This window comes from Halyomorpha halys, unplaced genomic scaffold (assembly GCF_000696795.3).
Source record: "Halyomorpha halys isolate HHAL.00 unplaced genomic scaffold, Hhal_1.1 Scaffold209.1, whole genome shotgun sequence".
NCBI lineage: Eukaryota > Metazoa > Arthropoda > Insecta > Hemiptera > Pentatomidae > Halyomorpha > Halyomorpha halys.
This window is the reverse complement of record NW_027115831.1, coordinates 1,829-13,790: the sequence shown is the minus strand read 5'-3', so window position 1 is coordinate 13,790 and position 11,962 is coordinate 1,829. Positions and strand designations below refer to the sequence as shown.

The window sequence follows — 11,962 nt, the reverse complement described above, 5'->3', positions numbered from 1 at the left end:
TATTCTTCCTTCATCAAACTCTCCTTCCGATAATTTCTTGGGTTTCCTACTCACAGGTATACGGCCCATTTAGTGGCTAAGTGCTCTAACTCAACCAATGCTTTTTAACGAAGAGAACATCAAGTCCGACTCCTTGATCATTCTTCAAGTAAGCTCATCATTCTTACAAATCCCCCAGTCGCCGTTACCTCAGGCCGATCCATAAAGGGGTAATGTTATTTTCACACCTTTGATATCCTTTCCCTTTTATGGTCAAGTACTCATTTCCCCCAACCGTAAGAATTATATAAAATGACCTTAGCATTGTAGATGAAGCCTCTGGAACTTCACCGGCTCCTGAAGAGCGAAGACTACCTGTTACCGGCAACTGCTCTTGGCTTAATTTCTTCTGGATGGTGGTAATTTGCTAAAATAATAGCTCCAAAATCCTTAAATTGTACAGCTGCCTTTAAAGTTTGGCTTTTGAAATAAATAATTGTATTGATTTATTCTTACTTGAATTTTAAATTTACATTTTTTTCTTAGTTTACGCGGAGAATCAATTTCTTTTACTCCTTTAATTTAATAATTTAGTGTTCCTATTGACTGGCCGATTTTGTCATGCCAGATTTCATGGCATTCTATTGTGGTTGGAGAGTAATCTATGAGTAACCAACCTATTCTAACCAGAGTGGGAGGATCGAGTTTTAATTCTGATTAATTAAAAGTTAACCCGCCTAATGGAAACAGCACTTCTGCATACATGATGTTGCTAAGGGGTGCCGCACCTCCCTAAGCTACAACGGTCACTAATCCTAGTAATGACCTTTTGACCTTATAAACTGCTTACCTGTGGATACGAAGACGTGTACAGAGTCGGGCTCACTGTTGCTGGCCATACAGCTGTAGTTCCCCGAGTGCTTCGGGTTTGCCCTGGGTATAAGTAGTTTAGAATGCGTCTTCTCTCCTCCGGGCTCCGTTACCACTTGGACCAGTTGGGACTCCCCTTCTTCGTAGTTGATCATCTTGTCGTTGTGGTACCACATCACGAACTGTGGAGGTGTCGGGCTCTGCAACAGACAAATTATATTGATGGTAAGACTAAAGAAATACAAGGAGACTTAGGAAGATAAAGATTTGGCTAGTAATTGTTACTATGGAGTATCATAATGGATTTCATCATTTAAACAATCTAGATAACATCGAGATTGTATTATTAGGAATGTACTAGAACAAAATAAAATAACAATAGTTACTAGAGAGAGAAAGAAATACTTTATTCACTCATGCTGGCCAAATACATCGGGTTGCTACATTACACAGCATACTGATTAATCCGTGACTGGACAAATATAAGTTACATATTTTTACATGATATAATATAATACATAGATAACATTTTTTTCTTCCGCAGTTTTCTTTTACAATTAATACCAATCTACAAACTTACTAAAAGTTTTTCTATTTATTCCTTTTCTTTTTCTTTCCCTTCCATTTCACAAACCCTATTTCATTTGATCAACAAATTCCCCTATATAACAAATATTAAAATATTTAAAATAATAAAAAATAATAACTAAAACAACAAATAAGATATGCGATGCATGCATGCCATCCCTCCTCTGGATAAACTCCCCTATTCATTAATTTCCATGCATGTGGGGTATGATTCCCAGGGAGTATTACATTCTCTGTCATCCTAGCCACGTCCTGGACATCGACCACGAGCACCTCCATGAAGCTCCTAGTTGTGCTGGGAATCGTTCCACGGGCTCCGAACCAGAGGCCTCTCTCGCTGAAGACTCGTTCTCCGAAGCCTTCACGGAACTTCTCCTTGAGGAAAGGGATACATTTATCGTAGATTTCCTTCTTTTCCCTATCTACCTTATTTGCCTGATCAAGGTCGTTATTTTCATATCTCACGGTGGGATCCAGAATGATTGCCAACTTCCCCTTCTTAGGGAAGGCAACAATATCCGCATATCTTGTAGATCCATCCGTATCTACGCAGTAGATCTCGTCAAAGCAGGCAAAATCTCTTTCTTTTAGGAGCTTCATTAACTCGTATTTCACTCTATGATGTCTGCGTGTTATGAGGAGGGAGTTGTTGGGGCATTTCCCCAGCACATGTGCTGGTGTTTCCGGCTCTCTGTTGCATTTGCGACAGAGGGACCCAACTCATATATTAATGATTGGCCGTATTTTTCAAAATATGAATGAGATGGTAGGGGGTGCTGTCAAAAAGGAACAAAAATAAGTTAACATGTTTCGACTAACTTTATCAGAGCTGAAAAACATATAAAACAACATACAAATTTTGATAATACCTTAGTTTACTTTTTCATTTCTTACTAACCTACATTGCCAAAATATTGTTGTTTATGTCTCTCTTTTAGCCCTGATGAACCACTACAAAGTGGGTAGAAACTTCAGCAAATAAATAGATATTAACTTTTTGACCGCACCCCCAACCACCTCCTTCATATAATTACTAATGGTTTATTTTCTTGAACGGTAAAATAGGTGGTAGGGGATAATATAATATAAATAATTCATTTATTTCTCGAACTAAACAAAAATATATTTTTTTAAATATTAAATATTAACATTGGTAGTAACATTACTTGTAAAATTACTAGTTTTCATTGTGGTTTGAACAATGAAGTACCTGAATGTAAATTACTGCACTTAAAATTTACTAGGTTATTCGCTAAGTAATTATGCTTGGTAATTTTATGGGAAAGGAGATAAAAAATGTTCTAGTTTATGTTTGATTAGTAAAATCTCGGACGAACTCAATAATTATCCGTTGCACCAGAAAAGTTAACCTTTACTTTATTTATTCATTGATATTTTTTATATTTATGTGTTAGTTCTTTTTAAATTTGTTAAATTTTTTTTTTAGTAAATTGTTCTACTGATTGTTTTATTGCTATCTATTGATGATTTTTGTAAATTTGTTTAATTGATCGATAGGTTGTTGGGGATCACTCGAAAGGAGAGATATGAAAGAGTGAAATAGGGGAAATAATGAATTGGATGTAATTGTAAATTGCTATTTGGCTTTCTGCAAAAAGGAGGAAAACTAATATATGTAATATAGGAAACAAAAACAATTTTTTGTTAAGAAAAAATATGTATTTATGCGTATTGTATTTAGTGTATTGACGATTATTGTTTGAAAAATGTTAATGTATTGAAGCGTATATATGTCCAATCATAGATTGATGGAAACGCTGTTTGTTATTGCAACCCAATGTATTTAGGCAGCATGGCCAAATAAAATATATCTCTCTTAACCGCACTGTCTAATCATAGCCGTTTAAACTGAGGCATAGAGCAAATCTACGTTTAAGTAGGTAACCGTACGAGTAAGCTTCCATAGTTCCAGTTGGATTTATAATAGTTTTTTTAAATTAATAATTTATTTATTGATAGATATTACAATCTGCCACGTCGTTGTAGACAGTAGGTGATAGTGATGAACGATCACATTCATGTTAAAATATGAATAAAAATAAATAAATAAATGAGAAAAAAACACATAAAAATAAATAAATCTCTCTTGAAATATATACAAACAGAAGGATACAGAAAATGAACACAATCAAACTGTGTGTATAAAAAAATTAAATAATAATAAAAATAATATAATCTCTAGTACATTTACACTCTAATATACACTATTTACACAATCGACCTGAGGATCCCTGAGCCCACTCTACACTCCACATGTGGGGGTAGAGCAAACCTCAAAAGATCCCAGTGCATCCCTCTCGCCGCATCACTGGTAGTGAGCCAGTGGATTTGTTATCTAGCAAAGGTATAATGTATTATTATGTTTTTTTTTGTTTGTTATTTTAAATTCAATAATATGGATTTATCTAGACAGGCGAAGTAGACTTCAATGTTGCTTGATGATTAAAGGATTTCGTTATTTGTTCTAATAAATTATGATTCAATTATTAAAATTTGCTAATTTTTTATGATAACGATAATACAATAAATGTTACCTTAGTTGGGCTTAAGTAACAGAAAGAAAAAAACAGAAAACTTTGATAATAATAAATAATTATGAAGTTCAACCAATATTTGATCTGAATTTTCCAGAATACTATGGCGATCTACCGACAATTATCTCAGTATCAGGTAACTTGGTCTAAAAAACTGTGGACCAAAATCAGGTAGCTAAATTACCGGAGTTTTACTAAACTTTTAGAAAAATCTTAGACTTACGCCAGATTGGTGCAACCGACCATAAAAATAAAATATCTAGGCCTACCAGTTGGACCGTGTAAGGTATCGACGGAAATCTTAAGAAAACATAAGGACGGTAAGAAAACAAGTCCCGAGAAAAAATATTATTTTTCCAGATCAATTGGTATTTTTTTGTGATAGCTGTGATAATCACTATAAATATTATTTCACGATATTCAATTTATAAATAAATGTTTTCTTTGCTTTACTTTCTATTTTCTCTTCGTTGAAAGTTTCAAGGATTTTTTTTACAAACATTTAAGTCAATCCGATGAAGAAATATATCCTGATATTTCGACTTCAATTATATTAATCATGTACCTAATTAATGAGATGGTCCATGACAGATCACTGCAGTTGGGTCGGATGTAATGAAAATATCTTTTACGTAGAAAACAATGCAGAATTAATTAGAAACAACTCCTCGTTTGTCAGTCATTGTTGAAATGCATTATCTATTGATATTCAGATCGTGCATTTAATTTGAAACGACATTAATTGTACGTGCATATAATTAGCAGCTTCCGCTCTTCATTTAAGCGCTTTATTATGTTAATTATATATACGATCTTCATTGTGCACTCGCTATTCCTCAGTTGAAGATACATGCAATAAATAATTTTCTATTGATCATCTGTTCTCTGGCCAATGAAAAAGTAATTATTTGTTATTATGAACACATTATTACGTTGATGAATACATAATAATAAACCAAACCCATTGCTAGGCAGGGGAAAACGTCATTACTTATTAACCATTAAGTCAATAGTCAATTCCAGGAAAATGAAATAATTTTTCCGATTATAATATTAAATGCTGAGAGGTTCATATTAGGTTATTTGTGGTGTCCTTGAAGATATTTATGATGTACTTCTCTTTATAGTGGTGTAGGAAATAAAATAAGATATTATTTTCTGTTTAATGTATCAGTTAAAAAAAAAATTGCGACAGTCTTGGGGTTTTATTAATAATGATATTTATTTAACAATAATATTTTTCTTTATTTCTTTTTCTTATTTAATTGTAATTATTAAATATTTTTTTATTTATTTTAAAATTCATTCCGGAAATTATAGTTCACGTTATCATTCCAGTGATTAGAAAATGTTGATGAGATAGGCTTGTGATGACTAAAATAAGATAAGTAAACATTAAATTTAATTTTATCAATAGATCTTGGAAATACTGTGTCAATTGTTGTACCATACTAAGGAAATAAGTTTAAATTTTTACTGAATAATCAAACAATTTTGAATTATAGCTTTTAGTGGAATAGGATGAAATAGTCATATTTCCCATACTTAGTTTCAACATATTTTAATTCCATGTTTGCACTGTCCTATTTTTTTTTAAATACCCTTGAAAAATCAAAGGTAAGGTGTATGAGACAATTATTTATCTTATTAATTCTCTCAATATCATTTGTTTTTGTTTATTATTATCTCTCTCATTATTAAATTAAATAATTATTATTATTTCATTTCTTTATAATTGGCGTTTATTATTTTCTATTTTTCAATGGTTTAAGCATTATCATTATCAAATGTCAAAAATAAACTTAATAAATGTTAAAATAACTTACATGTGCTTCCTAGCAATAAAAAAAATTAAATTAATGATCTACTGAAAGAGTTTCTTGAACTAATGTGAAATTGGTGAGTGACACAGTCTTCCTTGTTTAAATATAAAAATTTATTTCGCATACAACAACAACGACTTTCGGGATTATCCTCCATCTTCAGGTTGCAATAAAACCAAATTCAACAAAATTTAACAATATGCTTACAACATTTAAAAAATTAAAAAGTGGTATTGCAGTTAGACAAAAATTAAACTTAATAAATGCATTTAGTAAGAAATTTCGTCGTCTTTAGTTTAATTAGTTACTTATGGAATATTAACACCATTTTCTAGTCGTATGGGAACAAAAATTTTTTGTTGTGAAACTGTTAGCTGGCTTTGTGGCAAAGCTTAAATTATAGTTAACTACCCTAAAAACCTATATGATCATGGAAAAACAATTTTATAGCATTTTTTCTTCAGAATGTTTTTTGATGACTGAACTATTATGGACAGAAACGAAGACTGACGCATCGTGTTTGGCATGACTTAAAAATTCAGATTAACGTGGGATGCGATGAAAGGATTTATTTCTCTAATATTTGGGTTTGTCGGTATCAAACCTTCAGGCGTTCTGATTACTAACATAAACATAAACTTCGTGCCTATGTCTTCAGAAAAAAAATTTCTAACCTCAGCGATGTTTTGGTAACCAAAGGACTCAAGTTAATAGAGCTAAATGAGGTTGGGTAATTAGTGTGAGAGCGGACTATCGGACTAATTGCCCGTTGTTTTCTGCCGGCGGTGGTGAAGGTGGAGCCAACTTACACAGCTTGTCTTGAATAATGGAACAAGGGATGAATTATTCTCCGCAAATATATCACGTGTTGCTACCTCACCGCCGGCCTCATGTGGCCCCATTTTATTAGAAATATATTGCCTTCGTCGGCCCTATTGACAATGTGTAGTTTGTTGATAATATTCACGATGTTAACATCATAACATATTCGAATTAGTTTTCCAGCTTATTACTGATCTTCGAAATTCTCAACTGATTTTCAATGTACTTTTTATTAGATTACAGCAAGGTAGTCCTAGTAGCGGTCAATAGAGCTACATAATTAAAAAAAAAAAACTAAAACTTTGTCAGGGCTGTCAGATTGAAACGATGTCAACTCAGAGTTAACAATAAATAGTTTTCTTTTACTATTTTAATAATTTATTAAATAAATCAAATTGTATCCTTGTTTAGTCTCAACACTTTTTATTATATCAATAGTCCAACGTTTCGGCCAATTCGGCCATCCTCAAGGACAATCTAAATATTTAACAGCTTATTATATATTCATTTGTTACAATTATAACAACAATATCACTAATAACATAACATACCTTCAAATATAAATTCTCACCTCACATCAAAATTTAAAAATTTTTTGCAGACTATTCTGCCAAGGTCATTAATTACAATTCAAAGTACCCTATTAAACAATAAATTAATAGGGAATCATATCAATTATTAATAAGCTTACCTAAGCTTATGTCTAGTTACCTATTTTCTCAAAATTTCATTAATTTTTACAACTTTTTATTTTAGATAAACTTAACACTATCAACTATCATATAAACAAACTATAACCTTCCACACAGGCTGACCTGAGAGCCTTGTTTTTAATTTAATTCAAAATTCATTTTGGTATCAATTTGTATTTATTCCAATTATTAAAATGCATGTTAAAATTAATTGTAAATAGTAACAAAATTGTTTCCAATATTTTTCATAAATATATTTTTACTTAAAATCTCTGCATAATGTTGGTTTAAAGTCCTTGTATCTGTTTTAAAATTAACTGTATAATTGATGTTCTCTGATACATAAATTGACTCAAGTATTTTATGTAAAATTATTGTGTCATCAAAATCAAAATTATGTTGGTTTTTAGCTGCATGTTGCACTTATGTTGTTTTATTGGCGGTCTTGATATGTTTATCAATTTAAATGAAAACTAAAAACAGCATATGTTTAGTGATAAATGGCGCAATAAAAAAAAAAAAGAAAATATGATTATATTAACATTAATCATTAAATGCTGATTATTAATGATTTGATAATTGATAAAAAAAATAAAATGATTTAAAGTCTCAAGAATGGAGTTGAGATTATTGTTAAAACTAATTTATATTTTAACACAGTTTTTAAATATTATATGCGAATTATCTGTTATGGTTGGTTGGAGATGATCTGCTAAGCTCTAAACTTTCCATTATAATAAAGATTCCTAGAATTGAGAAGGGTTTAATGTTTTCCTGGAAATAACTTTTTTTAAATTTATTTATTTATTGAAATTAACAAATGTATAGCATCAATTAATAATAATAAAAGTAAAGGAGATGGTAACATTACAATGACATGATACTGTTATCTGGAGAAACTGGTTGGTTGAACTCTAATAACATTTTTCCAGTAAATCACCTGGCTACCTTCTTTTCAGACGCCTAGGATCCTTATCAGATATTAAAGATGAAGCAAGGTTAGAAACAAGTGGATTTGGATGATTAGAGTTTATCATGAAATGATATCTGTTTCTGGCAAACTCGGCAACATACGGAACTTTGAGTTTCTTGTGGTTAATTTTATTTGTGACAAAGTAAGAAATTTATATGCCATTTCCTTGTCATTTTTGCATAGGGATTCTTTTGCTTAGGGAGTTTGTCCAGATTTAGTCCTATGTAGCGGTTCTGTACGACAGAAATAATTGGAATATCACTAAAGGATACTGAGCGGCCGGAAGTCGTAGGTTTACACTATTCGTTGTAAACCTACGACTTCCGGCCGCTTATTAAATGTTGAATTTATTGATTTATTTTAGTTTGACATTTTATAAAATTCCTTGAAATATTATTATAAATATAGGAAAAAATTATAATTAAATATATATAGTTTATAGAACATCAATCAATATTTCTATGCTATATCTATATTTCAATAAAACTATGCAAATCCTACGACATTGGTTAGCAATAAATACATAAATATAAATCTTTGCGAGCACAAAATCGTTTCGAAAAGTTGGTTCGAACAATTTGAAAAATTAATAATGTATTGTTTTAAATATTAGTATATATTTATAACTACCATTCCCTTAATTTCCATTTTAATTGAAAAAAATACTGTACTTGATTTAGAACGTGCATTTATTAGACATGCTGATTCAATACTATAAATCAGGATCTTCAGAAGATTCTTGGACCGATCACAACATTGCAGCGTAGCTGACAAACTCCGTAAATGGTACAAAAGCTCGTTTAGTCACTGATCACATTACTCACATGGCTGATTCCAATGCATCACTTTCAATTCAATGCATACGAAATGAGCTTGCTAAATGTTGTTCAGATGGAATTCTCTTCCGCGAAAGGGAAATGATTTTTCAAATTATTCTTTACTATTTTCCACAATCAAATTGTATAATTTGTGGACGTTTAAAGTTTTTAACTTAAGACAGATTACCGTGGAATATCAGAGAAATAAGTACAATTATTTTTTGTTAATTAGTGACCTGTAAAATATTATGACTGAGCAGGGCATCGGTCAGCCTCAGATTGTCATTGAGAATTAATGAGGTTGTATGAATCTTCAATTAACCTTTCATAACGTTGTTTATTACGTTGGGTCAACAAAGCCCCGTGTAATTAGTTATGTGTGTTGAATGTCATAGTCTAAATGCTAAGCATTTATACAAGGGAATATTTTACGTCTGACCCATGATAAATTCCATATAAGTGATTTATATAATAATTTATGGGAAATTAAAATAATAATAATGATAATAACTAAATAATTTAAATATTCATTAATTAAAATTTATCAACTATTTTTATATAAATACTTTTCTTTTACAAACATAACTTTTTTTATGTTAAATATGTATTATAATTTAAACTAACGTTTATATACAGTATTGAAGGACTTTTGGTTTCATTATTATCGAACTTTTGGATTTGTTTTTATCTTACTTACAGGAAGTATTTAATCCATTTTTTTTGGAACCTTCCGTTAAGTTCAAAATAACACAGTTGGTATCTCAGTTCAAAAATAATGCCTTAGAAGTAGATTACGGATCTTGTTAAGATCACTCTAACCTAATAGAAGAGTTGGCTGGCTAAGGAAATGTGACAGAAGATACATTCAAGACAGGAAATTGGACAGGGTTGACCACCAGAATAAGACTCCACTATGATGGATGGGCCATTAAAATATGTCCTACCTTCTTCCAATAACCTAACTCTTCACTCTTCTAAATCTTACTCCATTATTTCTTATTTAATTTTTACTAAAACAAAAATTTATATTAATATAAATATGTTTATGCTTATTAAAATTTATTTACTGAGTATATGTGATTATAATTAAATATGATTTTAATTAAAATTATTACAATTATATTTATTCAATATAATTATATTCATATTTACGCAACACATTTATAATTATATTTATCGAATATAATTGTTTACAATTAGGTATGGCTTCGGACGTGGAGAAATCTAGAACATTCTCCACGTCCGAAACCATACCTAGCAAGTATGCATTTATACGGATGAAACTATCTATTCAAACTGCATTCCTCTAAAGTTTCGATATGTACATTGTACCTTCCAGGTAGAGGTCATGATATAAACAGTAATTAATACAAGCATATTTAATTATGTTCAGATTTTATATTTCTTTTACTACATCTTTTCGTAAATCGCAATAAACAACTAAGAAAGAAAAACATTGTAGTTAACTATTTTTCAATCACTAAAATTTATTTATATAATTATATTTTATGAATATAACTATAATTATAAACATGAATATAATTATATTCGATAAATATAAATATAATTATATTTACAATTATATAAATGAATTTTAGTGATTGAAGTATGGTTTACTACAATATTTTTCTTCCTAAGTAGTTTAATGCGCATTAGAAAATGAAGTAGTAAAATAAATATAAAATTTAAAAATAATTAAATAGATTTGTGTATATTAGTATTAATCATATTTATATCATGTTTGCTCTACTGTACCTCTACCTGGGAGGTAAAATGTACATTTCGTAAACTTTAGAGGAATGCAGTTTGAATAGGTATTTTCATCCGTATAATTGTATACTTTCGTGGTATGGCTTCGGACTCGGAGAAACCGCTTAGTGCATTGTCAGTAACTAGAAATCTAATAGTAAAGTGTTTAAATTAGATTCTTGATCTCGACCATCAACTACTTCTTTAGTTTTGTTTGTAGGAATGATTGTATTTAAGGTGTTATTTTACTTTAATTGTAATTTTATTTCATTTTATTATTATAATTTTGTTTTCAATTAATTTTAATTTTGCTATTGGAGTTCTGACTATGGCTAACTATCTATTTAAGTCGTGAGTGTATGTAGTTCAAGTGCTCCCACTCAGTCTCCACTGGCCCTTAATCCCAGTAAAGCGGCTGGGAGAGAAGCTCTGGGATCTCTTGGAGCACTGCCTTGCCTTCCAACCGGGGTTGGCAAGGCTTTGCTTGGAGTTTCCCTGCAGAATGTAAATATTCTATATAGGTGCGAATGTGTTTTTATTTTATTGTTACTTAAATTTAGTTTTATTTGTCTTGTACATAAGTTATTTTATTTTTATTATGTGATTAATTTTATTTCATTATACTTTTAATATATTATATTTAGATCCTAAATTTTTTTAATACAAATCAAGATAGTATTATCGTTTATTTATGTATTTATTTATCATTATTATTTAATTTTATTTTTTTAATTGAGTGAGTACCATTGTTATTATTTACATTTTTTTCTTCTACTTCTTTATATTTTGTTAGAATGAGTACTTGAACTCTCCTTAATGTCCTTTATTTGTAGCTGGTTCTATTAATTATCTTTGATTAAATGAATTAATAATTACAAATTTAAATATATCTGTAAATATGGCGTGAATTGTATTTTATAAGTTCTATTACGAATGTCTGAAGAGTGCCACAGAATGTAATAGTACATAATAAAATGAGAAATATCGATTTATATGAATTTATCCTTTATTATACTTGGTTGAAAAAAATTAGACTCGTGCCCGAGGATTCTTGCCAATAACTTTCCAATAACTGTTGCAAAAACTTTTCTAA

At 30.1% G+C, this 11,962-nt stretch overlaps 1 protein-coding gene across 1 annotated transcript; it reads right to left on the bottom strand.

Moving 5' to 3' along the window:
* Positions 1-350: 350 nt before the first annotated feature.
* On the bottom strand, positions 351-6,717 carry LOC106679572 (uncharacterized). The gene is made up of 3 exons (XM_024361028.1): positions 6,625-6,717; positions 830-1,049; positions 351-406 (listed from the first exon to the last, which is right to left on the bottom strand). Exons 1-3 carry the CDS (start codon positions 6,715-6,717, stop codon positions 351-353), a joined length of 369 nt encoding a protein of 122 aa, XP_024216796.1.
* Between the last annotated feature and the right edge of the window lie 5,245 nt (positions 6,718-11,962).

Coding starts and splice junctions, on each gene's coding strand:
- LOC106679572 (XM_024361028.1), bottom strand. CDS start 6,717: ATGGGGCCACATGAGGCCGGCGGTGAGGTAGCAACACGTGATATATTT. Junction 1,050..6,624: donor CATTATTCAAGACAAGCTGT/GTAAGTTGGCTC, acceptor TGTCTGTTGCAG/AGCCCGACACCTCCACAGTT. Junction 407..829: donor ACACGTCTTCGTATCCACAG/GTAAGCAGTTTA, acceptor CTATTATTTTAG/CAAATTACCACCATCCAGAA.